Source organism: Falco rusticolus, chromosome 6, assembly GCF_015220075.1.
Source record: "Falco rusticolus isolate bFalRus1 chromosome 6, bFalRus1.pri, whole genome shotgun sequence".
In the NCBI taxonomy this organism is placed as follows: Eukaryota; Metazoa; Chordata; class Aves; order Falconiformes; family Falconidae; genus Falco; species Falco rusticolus.
Genome location: NC_051192.1, coordinates 52,398,072 through 52,412,167, shown reverse-complemented (window position 1 = coordinate 52,412,167; position 14,096 = coordinate 52,398,072). Strand labels below are relative to the sequence as shown.

At 40.3% G+C, this 14,096-nt stretch overlaps 1 protein-coding gene across 4 annotated transcripts in view; it reads left to right on the top strand.

Annotated features, from left to right (window-relative positions):
• Positions 1 to 251: 251 nt before the first annotated feature.
• The window catches only part of RNASET2 (ribonuclease T2), a 29,441-nt gene continuing 15,596 nt past the window's right edge, over positions 252 to 14,096 (top strand). The window contains exons 1-4 of one of the 4 annotated variants that reach the window (XM_037391846.1): positions 252 to 381; positions 4,703 to 4,807; positions 6,966 to 7,032; positions 13,974 to 14,029. In XM_037391846.1, coding sequence (XP_037247743.1) covers positions 4,719 to 4,807; positions 6,966 to 7,032; positions 13,974 to 14,029 — 212 coding nt within the window. In that variant the 5' untranslated portion in view covers positions 252 to 381; positions 4,703 to 4,718. Of the gene's footprint in view, positions 407 to 436; positions 587 to 691; positions 1,172 to 4,702; positions 4,808 to 6,965; positions 7,033 to 13,973; positions 14,030 to 14,096 lie in introns of those variants that run through there. The other 3 variants (XM_037391847.1, XM_037391848.1, XM_037391849.1) reach the window with 3 other exon arrangements.

Sequence of the window (14,096 nt, the reverse complement as noted above, 5' to 3'; positions counted from 1 at the left end):
CAGGCACCTGGTGGTTCATGCTTCGGCCGCGCACATAGGGGCCCGGCCCGCTCCGCGGGGAAACCGAAGGGCGCCCCCGCCGCTGGGCAGGGGCTCCGCGCCGCCCTCCGCCACGCCGAGCCGCAGCCGCCAGCGAGAGGCGGGGCTGGCCCCGCCAGGCCTTGCGGAGGGCCGTGGCCGTGGCCCGCGGGGCGGTGGCGGGGCGGCGGCGCGGCTGCCTTCTGCCCGCCCGCTCTCCCGCCCGCGCCCTCCTCCGGGGCGGAGGCTGTGCGAGGGCGGCCCAGCCGGGAGCGCCGCCGTGCGGGGAGCGGCGTTCGGCCCTGGAGAGAGGCCCGGGCCGCGGGGTTGCTCCGGGGACAGGGCCGGAGCAGCGGGCGGAAGGTAACGCGGGCCGGCGGCGGCTGAGGTGAGGCCTCGGGTCCGCGGCGGCGGCGGTCGGGCTGGGAAGCCGCGCCGCTCCGACTCGCTGTCGCTTCCCGGCCCGGAGGCCGCGGCCGCACAGGGGCCAGGCAGCGTTCGGCTGCCCCGGGCGTTCCTCTGTAAACTGCTGTGCCTGCTGCCTCCCGTGAGGTTTACACCGAGCGAGGTGGGGTTTGCGGGTTTTGGTAAGGGCTCAGGTTGTCTCAGGTTCTATTTCTTACGCCTTAAATTCCCCTTGAAGCAAGTCGGCCAAAGACATTGTAATATTTCCCAGAGTTGGGAAAACTGCTTGTAGTTCTTGGTACAGTTGTCATCAGATTTAGCACCCACCTGTTTGCTGCTCGTAGGCATCCTGCTTTGGGTTCTCTGCAGTTTTGCCCTCTTTGCAATTTATGAGAACTCCTTTGTAATAAAATGTGATGATTGTTTATCTCAGGAAAGCGCTTTGTGGTGTCGGGAGGCCGTGCAACGCCGTGCTGGTGGTGGAGCAGCGTGTTGGGTGGCGTGCGAAGGGGACATGGTCCTCAAAGGGGACACCAGTCCTCTGCTTCCTCAGGAAGGCGGTGGCAGGGCTGAGCCCAGTGCCGGGCTCACCCTAAAACCTCTGCGCCACGAGTTCTGCTTTGGACTGTGTGAGAGAAAGCGTGAGAGTTTTGCTCATAAGGTTGCTGTGTCGGGGGGCGTGGGTATTGCCTCTGAAAAGTCTTCAAAGCGCTTTTTGCAGTTACTTGGGCCAGCACTTGGGCTTGGGGTGAGTGGTTAGCAGGGCACGGTCCGTGGAGGTAAAAGTTGCTAGAGCTAAGAACCTTGTAAATTAAATTAATGCCTCTGGCATACACTTTTGTAACATGGCTGGCTGACTCGTGGCAGAGGTTGTGTGTGCTGGTTGTTTGAGATAGTACTAAAACCTTGGGTGTTCATTTTTGTGGTTTTAGATGCCAGGCTAGGTGTCCTCATGCGTATCTCTGGCAGTTGTTGTCGACATCTAGCTGTATGTGCTGTGCTGTTAGCCGTGGGAGTCCTCTCGCTAATGCTTAAGCTCTCTTCTGCAGGCTCTTTGCTGTTTTGTGTCTATATGCCTGAACTAACATGTAACCCAGGAAATTCGGTATAAAATATAGGCTTTATTAGTCAAGTTAGTTGTTAAAAAAAAAAAAAAAGTAGATTACAGGTAACTAATTGCTCATGTTCAAAAGAAGCATAAGGTTGTATATTAGTATTCAATCGATAGTAAATGTGTTAAAGATTTCATCGCTATTTTTGACAAGTTCTCCCTAGTCCTTGATAAGCCTGGGCAGATGATTTTGACACCAGTATTGAACAATGCTAGCATAGCTGAGTAGTGACCTTGTCCTGGCGCAGTTATGAACGTGCCCACAAGTGTTGTGCTTTTGTATCCAGGTGTAGTAAACCAAGAGTCATTCCAAAGCTATTCTTATTTGGAATTTTATCATTTGTGAAAATGAGTAGACAGCCTAGTTTCAAATAATGATTTTATGTATGTATGTATATTTAATTTTGAAATTTTAAGTTTTCTTCATTATGAAGTCTTTTGGAGATCATGACTTCTTTATAACTAACTTTAATAATATGAAATCTCTTTTTCTTATTAGAATAAAATGGGTGTAAGATTTTTAATGTCATCTTTCTTGTATTTTTTGGAATTATCCAGTGCAGTTTTTATTAAACAGAATAAATTTTTATTAAAAATGGATGTGCTTCATACATCTTAGTTGGTTATACAATTTCAGTTGGGATGTATGTCCTCAAATGTGCATCATTTGGGTGCTTTTCAGTTGGGATTGGTGGACTTTTCGTCTCCCACCCTGAATGTCACAGGTGAACAAAAGATCAGTTTGAGTAAATAATTCCGTCATGATAGCTGCAATATTGTCTTCTGAGATAAAACCTTAAAGAAAGTTTATATATTGTTTATGAGTGGAAAAAATGTATTTTGTTATGTAAAAGTTACAGATCAAGGACTTTAAGAACTGCTCGCTGTCTCTGTTGTCTCTACGTTCTGGTTCCAGGGTGCAGAGCAATATGCAGAATAAACAAGTAGATTCCACTGTTCTGATAGCAGCATTATTTTTTAAGCCCCCCCCCCCCCCCCCCCCGTTTCTGTTCATTGTTTGATCAAATGTAGGAGTCCAATAAGAGAGGGATATGATTGCCTCTGTGCTTTTTTGCAACTTAGTTACTGGGAGTAAAATGTTTCTTTGTGCCTGACTTAAGTCATAGCAGGTTGCAAAAGAAACACCATAATGCTTGCTGACCTATTTTTCTTTCATAATCTACTTCCTTAAGATGTTTTTTCCACAACCTTGTACAGTGCAGCCCTTTTTGGTGGTGGTGTGCGATGTTACTGTCTTTAAGTGGTACTTTCTGCTCTCTGAAGAAATGTGCTTTTTATAGGTAGGGCAGAATCTTATGTGAAGACTCCTTACATCTCTCAGCGGTTTATCTTGGGTACATAGTTTATCATGCAGAAGAATAAGGTCTTGCTTGGTTGATTATCAGTTGAAAAAACAGTAGATGAAATCATAAACAGGTCTGTGAGGCCTCTCTCATCAATTCCTACTGCTCAAGTTATGAGACTTAAGATCACTTCAAATGCAGAACTTGTAGGGAAACTGCATAGTTAATTACTTATTTTTAATTTTTTTGTGTGTTACGTGGATATATCAATTTCTTTGCACATCTTGCTTTAGCTTTTGTTAAAGATTAGTTCTGCATTATCAATTGCTTTTGTATACAAGTAGTACACTCTAAATTATTTGATTATTTTTTTTGTGCTCATCTTGCCTGGTGAGTGAAAATCCTTCAGGCCTTTTTTTAAGAAATTAGATCAGAAAATTAACAGTTGCCAATCAATATTTATCTAGTAATATCTTCTGTTAGGTCAAACTGTTTACCTTGAAAATATAGCCATTGCAAATTAGAGAGACATTAACATATGAAAAAGTTGAATCCCTTAAAGACTAGTTGCTTTACAATGTAGCAAAACCTTGTGATAAATCTAGCTGGTTAGCTCTTACAGTTGTTACCCAAACCCCCCACCAGTTTTGAAATCTTGGCGGATTTTGCAAGTTGGGAGGCTGCCTCCTTTGTACATCAGCTCTGCCATGGTGTTTGCAGGGCTGTGGGGTAGGGCTTCTGGGGGGCCTGCAAGCAGGGTCCAGAGCCATGGGACAATGCTGGAAAAATGGATTTTTTTGTGTGTGGTTTTTTGTTTTTTTTTTTTTTTTTAAATGAGGTACGGTTCAGAATTACACTGAGTTTCCTGAAGTTAGCCTTAATAGCTGACTCAGAAATGTCTTTACTGGTGTCAAAACAAGCTTTATTGGAACAAGAAAGGTTTAATTTTAAAACCTTCCTAGAAAAATGGATATGACGTGTGTCGTGAACGATCTTTGAAGGGACACATAGGTTACATGTGGTGTCTTGTAGTGCTTTTTTTAGGGTTCTCAAAATGAGAAGGTTGGAAAGTAGGTTTGGTGAGGTGTTAATAACCGCATGTAAATACATGCATGTACATCTGTTTCTGGCTTCTGGGAGGTAGCATTTGAAATGCTGTGAAATAGTTGGCAGATACAGGAGGCAGCTGGTTCTTTTTGATCTCTGTCCAGTGAAAGTCCTCCTGTTGGTGAAAGTGAAGTTTATTTGGTTTTTTTTGCCTTTTGTCATCCCCTTATTTCTAAGGTTCATGAGCTAGTAGGCAGATTGCGCGTGGTTACATAGAGGCTCTCTTGGGTTTATAACAAGAACAGAAACTAACCTGGTTTTAGCAGCAATTTTTTTAACAACAGTTTAGTGGTTGACTGGTGTTTAGAGAGTCTCGTCCTTGGACATCATACTTCCAGTGAGTTTCTAATATCAGCCTTCATCAACCCAACACAAGTATTCAGTATGAAGTTCAAAGGTTCTTTAACGAATCACTTTGGGCATTTCAGCTGAACACAAGTAGAGTCTTTATGGTTCCACAGAAGATTTATGAATCTCTCTTTATTGGAAAGTGGCTCTATTGGGACTGTGTGCAAGTAAAGCAAAAAAAAAAAAAAAAGAAACAGTGATCTCATCCTTCATCTATGAGTTTATGAAAATTGGTGTACAGGCTGGGGAACTGGGCACAGCCTTGAAAGAGATCCTCATTTTACCTGTGGTTTTAAATGTAGTCTAGAGTTGAGTTTACCTGCTGTTTCTGAGATAGTTGTGTTTTTAATACTTGTGATTTAGTGCATTGGCTAAGTAACAGATTTCTTCTTTTAACATCTTTTTACAGCTATTTGATTAACAAAATGAAGCCTGCAAAGCTGCACTACTGGATTCTGGGTTGGTGTTCTATGGCATTATGTTGTTGGTGTACTTCAGATAAATTCACTCAAAGGTAAGTTAGGCTTTAAAAAGAAGCCCTGACAGTTCTTTCTTAAATGCACAGCAGAATACTTAACTTCTAATGAGTGTAAACTTTATTTCATTATGTGCTGTATTTCCTTAGATCATTGGTAAATGAGGCATCAACATTAACTGGAGTAGTGGGTGTTATGCCTAAGAAAACCTTTACATTTATTAATGTGTCAGCATGAAGAAAAAGAGGGAAACTTAAATTACATTAATTGCACCTAAAAACTTTGCAGTCTTTCTTTAAATGAGTCATTTAGACTTGTAATAGTAATGACAAAAATCAGAAATATTTTTGGGACCTATAACGAAAAACTGGGATAATCCCTATGGCATGAATTGTATCAACTGTTACACTGTGTATTTTTTTTTAGTTGCTGTTTTCTCAGTTCCAGTAATTTTAAATTCCTTTCCACACAGCATCCCAACTGGGGCTGTATTAGTGCCGCACAGCCCTTTGGTGGTTGGCGCTTGGCAAAATCTGAGCTTGAATACTAATAGAACCCACACCCCAAATCACACCTTTCTGTAGTATAAGCTCAAATTCCTGTTGCATTGTACTAGGAAATAAACTTTTTGCATTCCTTAAATGTTTTGGCAAGAGAATGGTTAAGGGTGCTCAGTTAAGTGCTGAACTTCATGTAACAGCTACCTTGTAGCTGGTTGGTAGCTTAGATGCTATACTGAGGTTTCTGGAATCCCCAGGACTTGGGCTATGGCTTGGCCATCCGTCCTGGCGCAAGAGGCAGCTCTAGAGAGGCACAGTGCTGAACTGCATAGAGGAGGATAATTCAGGCCAAAAAAAAGGGGAGATATCCCTGAAGCTGGGTAGGTACTGAAAATGGCTTTCCTTGGATTCCAGTTCTGAGCTTAAATTTCTAAATTTTATTTGGTTAACTAATTAACAATTCGTTAATAAATTGGTCTATTTAATAACGAAAATTTTATGACCTGTCCTTAGCCAAAAAGTGTGCTCTGGGAGAATTTGTTTTGGCATGTTGGTTGTTGCAGAAGTTCAGCTGCTATTTCAAATATAGATGAAAGATGATATTTTTCTAAGCAAGGAAACTAACTGCTGTACAATACTGGGGAATTCTTCTATTCAGGTTTCCACAGCATCAGCGAAGACCAGTTAGAAATGTTAATAGTTTTCACTGTGGCTATAACTGATGCCAGAGCTATTCTGCTAAATTACTTAAACACCACAGATACATGTGAATGCTTAAGAGAACGTGTCCATTGCAAACTGGCAAAACTAGAGGAAAAAATTGAGAAGTAATGTAATGTGGGAGCATCCTTGCTTCCTCAAGTTGAGAGGAATTAGTTTTTCTCTTTTTTTTCTTGTATAACCTCTGGCAAGCAGTAATGAAGGACATGTGTCTATTAGCTTCCAGAGAATAGCAATTTATTTTGACAGTACTGCACATAGTGCTGTCAGTTTGAACAATTTACTGTTCTGTTTTTGTTGATTTTCCTACTTGCTGCTCTATTTAATAATTCAGTGTGGTTGCCTAATAGCTGAATTTATCTACTGTTTTGTCTGAAGCAGCAAGTTTTTTTGTCTACTCCTAGTTTATCCAGAATAGATCTGCTCCAGACTTGGAAAACTGTTGGAACTGTTCCCTCTGTAGAAGTGGTAGAGACGTGACATTGGCTTCAAACACTTTTTGAACAAAATTTTTAAGCTTTTTTCTTTTCCCTTTCCCTCTGCACAGGAAAACAATAATACTAATGCCCAGTACTGGGCTGCACCTAGAAGATTCTTAACATCCTAAACAAAGATATCAGGGTTTTTTGGTAATTATTGTTGTAAAAGCTTGCCATTGTGCACTCTCCTAAATATAAAACAGAACAACGTGTTTCTTCCATATTTAAGAAATGGGAAGCATATGGAAATAGGATGACAGGAGTAGAATTTGTTTAACAGTGAAGGGGTATTAGCAGGTTTCTAAATATTTTGTTTCTATGCGAGTTCTTAGTTTGGTCCTGCTGTGTTTGGAATTCTCAAATACTGTGATAGAAGCTGTAAGCAACAACCAGCTCTAATAACAATGCATTATGCTAGTAAGCATTGTGCTGCTGGCTGAAGGTGTTGTCCTTCTAAAAATGCATGAGGAAAAATGAATATTTCTGTGTTTCTCCAGTGACAACCATCCTCATAGCTGGAAAAAGCTGTATCTTGCTCATCATTGGCCAGTGACTGTATGTAAGGTAAGATTTTTGTGTTTTGTTCTCTTTTATCCTGACAAAGGTAGCCTTAGACGATGTGTTTAAAAACAGACTGAAAGAAGCCCACCAAGTATTTAATCATGCTTATGCCCTTATGTCTTTATAAAAGCTTTTGCTGATCTTGGTGCAACTTTTACTGCTTCCCCTGCACTCCAGAGTAGCAGTAAACAAGACGGGATGTGTTGTCACAGCTCTAGTAGTCAATGCAGGACATACTGTATGCTAAGCCTTAATTGCTTGTTACGTATTTTGTGATGTCTTGTTAGTTGTAAACTTAATCCTAGACTTCAACCAGATTCTTAAGGAGACTTGCCTGTCTTGTCTGACTGAAGACAGCAGATTAGTACTTGAACTGGTTACTGCATGATGAGTTTTAGCTTTGTAATTTTGGCTCCAACATTTTAATAAGTCATCAAATATGGATTCAGTCAGGAAAAAGAACTATAAAGCTGTTATGGCAACTATAAAGCTGTTATCTCTGAGCATTTCTGTATTTGAGGGGTGGGAACCAAAAGCAAACCAAACTTTCCAACATGTGTGTGTCAAAAGCACAGCTAAGAGTTGTACTTACGTCCCTTTTGCTATTAAATACCTACTACCATCTGATAAATAGAACCTTTTTGCTATGCTGGAAATACTTGAAGGCCTCTTCTCATGCAGGTAAGTTAAAAATACACTATACTACAAAATGGAAGATGTGATTAGATTTACTGACACAAGGATGAAGAACCCTGTGGATAATAAGTTTCGGTTTCAGGCATATATCTCTGGAGTCAAAAATGTCCCGATTCTTGGAGACTTAGGTTTATTTATTACAATATCAGAGTCCTATTTTTTGTGCTTTAGGTACTTTTTTTTTATCTCTAATTCCTGTTTCTGGAAATATGTATAGAAACAGTAGCAGCAAAAGTCACATACTCCCAAAATTTCTGAGGAAAAGTAGATGTACTTTACATTAGTTAAATGTGGAGGGGAGGTATCAATAACAAAGCAGATATGTGTGACTGAGACCAAGGAGTGGCCACGGTTACGGTTTTTGTTTGCCTGTTTTTGAGGGAGAATAATGGCAGATTTGATGCAATTTGTGTCTGATTTTCTGTTGAGTAAACACTGCTGTTGCTGACTTCAAGCAGAGACGTTGATGTTCAGGAGCTTGTAGTGCCTGGCGCAAGTGGGCATTCAGAGTCAGTAGCAGTGCAAACCCTTGCTTACATGAATGAAATGCAAACAATTAAAAAAATGAAAAAATACAAATCAAAACCCCCTACAAACCAACCAAACACAAAAATCCTACCAGCCTGTTTTCCCACTGAATATTCATGCTAGCTACTACTCTTAATTCCAGGATAATGCTATTAGTAAATTGATAAATAACCTTTATAACTTTCCAGTGAAATTGTAATGAATAATTGAAGATAGTAAGCATCAGAAAATGTAGGCTTTCTTATACTTTATGTATTTGTTGTGATCTTCTTTAGTAAGAGATGGACAGAAGCATTGCAAAGGAGCAAAGAAAAAGTGAAATTAAAATCATAGTAAGTGACTTTTTGCACAGTTTCACATCACTGAGTCATATGAAGAAACAAAATCTCAACTGTACTCCCCTAAAGGCTTTCTTTTGCTAATATTAATGTAAGGGGAGTTCCCAAATTCAGCTGTGGGCTTTTTTTTTTTTAAGTACATAGATTCTTCTGCATGTTCAGTGTATTTATATTTGATAGCTATGTTATTTCAGGAAGGAAGTATTTTTAATGTCATTCTGCAGTTTAAAACTGTTGACATGATGCTGAAAGGAAAAACAGCTGAGTGAAGGAAACTGCAAAATTCATATCATTTATGTAAAAACCTTTGGGACAGTACTTTGTGCTTATTAACTTGTTTCCTATGTAAAGGCACCTGGTTATAAACTACTTCACTGGTTATAAACTACTGTGTTTTTGGTAGGTGTGTGGATGACCTACATCTTAATTCCTACCTATTTTGCATATCTGTGTTAAAAACGTTTTTTGGCTTTTGAAGGCCTGAAATGTCTTTTTTTAAATTTAGTGGGCACAGTTCAGCATGCCAGAAATTTGAGAGTACACATCTCCCAGCTCTTTCTGTGCTTAAAACTGTAACGTGTTCAGTTGGTGCTTTTTAATACTGAGTGTGATCAGCACCATTAAACTGGAAAGTGTTTTGTAACCATATCTTCTGAACTAATTCATTCAAATAAAATAACGAGTATCATGGAAGCAATAATAATCCCAAGACTTAACTACTGACTGCTGCAGTGGAAGGGTGAAGAGAGATGTTTTTCCGCATCATGTGATTAGAAATTCCAGTACCGTGTAATTGACCTAAAGTGACTATGTCTTCTACAGAGATATCCAAGATAAATTCACAGACCTCAAGTGATTATGAATTCAATGTTTCTTTAATAAATTGTGCCTGTGGTGTAACTTACTGAACTTCATGTTGTTAATTCATGTCACATTTAAACTTTCTGGTCACAAATTAACATGAATCCTGTTGGGTGGAAATAGGAGCAACTCAAAAGCAAGAAGAGGCACTTTCCCCCTCCCTTTTTATGGAGTTGTGAAGATCTGTAATTCAAAAACTTAGAGACAAATATTATTACAGCTTTTGCATCTTGGAGATGGCAAGAGAAAAACTTATGTGGGTGTTTCCTTTTGAAATGGGGAAAATCTGGTGCAAGTTTGTAGGCTATTTGGTTCCTCTTCAGTTGAGAATGGGAAGGATGATAAAGAAATGAGTACTAAAACCTGCTGTCATGTGCCTTTTACTGCACATATGTGCTGATGAAATGAAAGAATCAAAGAAAGGACAACAGAATAGGCTGGTGAACGGAACAGCCTGAATTCAAGTTTGAATGTAGTGTTAAGCAGCAGATGAATTTTTTTTTTTAATGTGTGATAAAATGTTTTCCTAATTTCAGGCTTTGGCAATAACTTTATAGCAGAGGCTTAAAGGAAGAATAGAAACTACTTTGTTGTTGTTGTTGTTGTTGTTTTAAACAGAAGTAGTCACATAATATAGAAAGAATTAAAGGATTTAAGGTGGGGGCAGTACACTGTTGTGATCGAGCATTAGATCAAAAAGTTCCTTAGATAAAGGGATACCTTTACTTCTTTGTTTGTGTGCTAAGCCAGGTGTGTCAAAGTGTGTCCAGCTCTTGACATGCTATTTTGGAAGAAAAGAAAGTCTGTTTGTTTTGTGGTTGTTTTTTTTTTTCTTTTTCCCCTAAATGCTCGTATAACTCATAAGCTAACTCTTAATCTGTGCCTCCAGCTTCTCTGTGAATCAGCTCTGGTTTAGATGTTTTTGTGGGTCTTTATCTTCTGTAAGGATGAACACGTGAAAGGTTGTAGCTTATCAGTTTGTGCTAGAGAGGAATTCAGCAAGAATTAAATTAATTTTGTTTCTCTCCTCCCAAATTTTCAGCAACCTTATAAATTTGGTTCATTCATTGATTGGTTTTACCCCAGGGGATGAGGGGAAGGAGGAAGGGGAATAATTACACACTTTTTGAGGGAGAGAAATTGAAGAGGTGAACTTTCTCTGCAGCTTCAAAAGCAAGGATTTTTCATAGCAATTGTGATGTTTCATTACAAAATAACACTTAAAATTAATCCTAATTAAACAGATGGTCTACTTAAAAAGGTGGTTAAAAGGGAGAACAGGATTAAATATTTCACTTCCCAGAAGATTACTTTTTATTTAAACTTGGAGTGTCTGTATATGAACCAGTAGCACTACCTTCTCCTGTGTACAAGCCACCATACCAAGGGATTTATAACTTGGGCAGCTCTAGAGGTAACACTTCCATGACAGTTTGATGTTTCACTTTCTGGCATTTCAGAGGTGGAAGGAGCTTCTGCGCTTCTGACAGCTGCTGTTTATCCGATGTCTTGCTATTACAGATCAGCTAATCTCTCTGCTGCAGCATTCCCTCTCAGCATGGTGGGTGCTCTAAAGGCTCACTGGCACTTTTCTTAGGGTTATAGATCATGTATAGTTAATTTTGATTGGTTTGATTATCAGATTGCTTTAAAACAGGAGAAAACAATGTTCCTTTTTCAAATTAATCTAGATACAGAAGGCTTTCTGGGGTCCAATGCCTACTTGAAAATACACATTTGTAACTCAGTTTCACGTCAGCAATTGCCTGAGGGTGAATTAATTCTTCAGCAATCAGTACATGATAAACAGGAAGGTTGATAAACAGTGTTTTTGCAGAAGCAGTAGGGGTACCCAGCTTCTGAGACTAGCATTTGCTCATTTTATGATACTGATTTGAAATGAACATTGGTAAAATACTGTGACTACAACTAAATAACAGCAACAAAGAAAGAGGGTGAATGAAGCTGACCAAAGTATGCAAAATGTGAGCTGATGCATTGTAGCTGTTGCGTTGACCTCACAGTTCTGACAGCACACAATATAACACCAAGAGCCTGGTGAAATGTGTAGAAGAAATTCCTAATAAGGTTAGTGTTGTGATAGGGGAGAACTGGTTCCAGATTTAAAATACTTCTGGCTTTCCTTTAAGCTGTCTGAGAACTGTGGTTAAAGATTGGATAAGGAACACAATTGCACTGTTCTTGTTACTACCCTTGGTTGAGCAAGCTGGTTAGCTGTCAGGATGTTTTTCAGGGGATGATGCATTAGCTGCTGGCTATTAATTTGCTGTATTTTGGGCTAGATAGCTGAACTCTTTCAGCTCCACAAGCTTGTGTCATGACAGGAGCAGTATTGTTTAGGTGTTTGCAATGTGTGTTTGTTGAAACTACTTTCAGGAAAAAAGCTGTTGCTGGGTTTAATTGGTTCTGTTATTGGTGGCAAGAGAGGAGAGGAAGGAAACTAGCACAGAACAAGAAAGTCTTGCAGAGCTTGCAGTTTTGCTGCTGCTAGCCTGTGGCAGGTGGAAGGCAATTAGTGAGATTACAGGCCTCTGCTTTTCTCTACACTGCTTTTGCTCTGGCATCACATAAAAGGCATTGTGGTATAATTAAGACAGGATACACAGCTGAAGAAGGAAGCTATTATTATGGGAAAAGAAAGTCTGAGGAGGTTGTTATTTAGTGGCAAAAAGTGTTTACTAAAAAGAGCCATAATTACTAAGCAGAATAATCAGGGAAAATACAGTAATGGTATTCTGTGATGTATGAACATGGACTTTTTTTGACTTTGTTCAGGAATGTGTACTGTGCTGTAAGCAGTAATTAATCATAGAGTTTAGGTTGGAAGGGATATTAAAGGTCATCCAGATCCAGCTCCACTGCCGTGGACAGGGACACCTTCCACTAGAGCAGGTTGCTCAAAGCTCCATCCAACCTGGCCCTGAACACTTCCAAGGAGGGGACATCCACAACTCTGCTGGGCAACCTGTTCCAGTGCCTCACTGCCCCTCACAGTGAAGAACTTCTTCCTAGTATCTAATCTAAATCTATCTTCTTTCAGTTTAAAACCATTACCTCTTGTCCTGTTGCTGCATACTGTAGTTAAAAGTACCTTTCCAGCTTCCCTGTAGGTCCCCTTTAGGTACTGGAAAGACGCTACAATGTCTTCCTGGAGCCTTCTCTTCTCCAAGCTCAACAATGCCAACTCTCTCAGCCTGTCTTCTTAGAGAGGTGCTCCAGCCCTCTGGTCATCTTCGTGACCCTCCTCTGGTCTTGCTTTAACAGGTCCATGTTGTCCTTATGTTGGGGGCCCCAGAGTGGCATGCATTACTCCAGGTGGAGTCTCATGAGAGTGGGAGCAGAGAGAATCACCTCCCTCAACCTGCTGGTCATGCTTCTTTTGATGCAGCCCAGGATTTAGCTGGCTTTCTGGGCTGCAAACGCTCGTTGCCGGGTCATGTTGAGCTTCTTGTCTATCAACACACTCAGATCTTTCTCCTCACAGCTGCTCTCAATTCATTCTTGGCCCAGCCTGTATTTGTGCTTGGAATTATCCTGACCCACGTGCAGGGCCTTGCACTTGGCATTGAACTTCATGAGGCTCACATGGGCCCACCTCTCAAGCCTGTCCAGGTCTCGCTGGATGGCATCTCCTCCTTCCAGCTGTACTACATGGCTTGGTGGTGTTGCCAGACTTCCTGAGGGTGCACTCAATACCACTGTCCATGTTACTGGCAAAGACATTAAAAAGTGCTTGTCCCAATACCAGCCCCTGAGGAATGCCATTCGCAGGCATAGGATGATTATGTAGGCTATTTCTCCTGCGTTATCAAAAGTTTTTTACTAGGGGCTTTGTGTTTGGTGTTTTTTGGGTTTGTTTTTTTTTTTTTTGAATGCATATGGTCTTTCCTCTTCTCTATGTTCCCTTATCGCTCAAGTCAAAATATTAAAAAAAATATTTCCTAATCATTTTACTTGCAATAAGCAACGTATTTCATATCTTCTTTGTATTCTTCCCTTTAATGCAACATTAAAACTACTCCTGGGTGCTTAAAGATGGTTTTGTGCTTGTCTAATATTCCAGTTTATTTTGATATTTTTTATTTTAATGGCTCTGCATTCCCTGAAAAGATCTGATGATGAAAAAAATAAGTGAGCTGCCAGCTGGTGCATCTAGTGCCATTCATTTAGCATGCATCAGGCTACTTTGTTTCCTCAGAACCTGTCCTTTGTCTTCTTTTTACACTGCCTGTTCAGGATACTCCCTGGTATTCACTTGATCTCCTTCAGAATTTTAATGCTAGTTGTTCTCTGCAAAGTGGCACAACCAAGTGGATACTTTAAGTAACTGGAGTTTACCAGTTCCTGATTTGGGCAAGCAAAAGTTCTCATGTCTTACTAGAGCCTTGGAACACCAGTGAATGATCTGTTTGTTTGGTTTTTTTTTTCTTTTTTTTCTCTCTTTTAAAACATCATCCCTGGACTCGTATAACAAACATTCTGTATTTTTGTTTCCCACAGATGAGTGCTAATGATTGTCAAGACCCGCCGGAGTACTGGACAATCCATGGACTATGGTATGATCATAGAGTGTTTTTATTTCAGCCTGGAAAGGAAAAATCAAATTTTGTACCAGGATGTTAG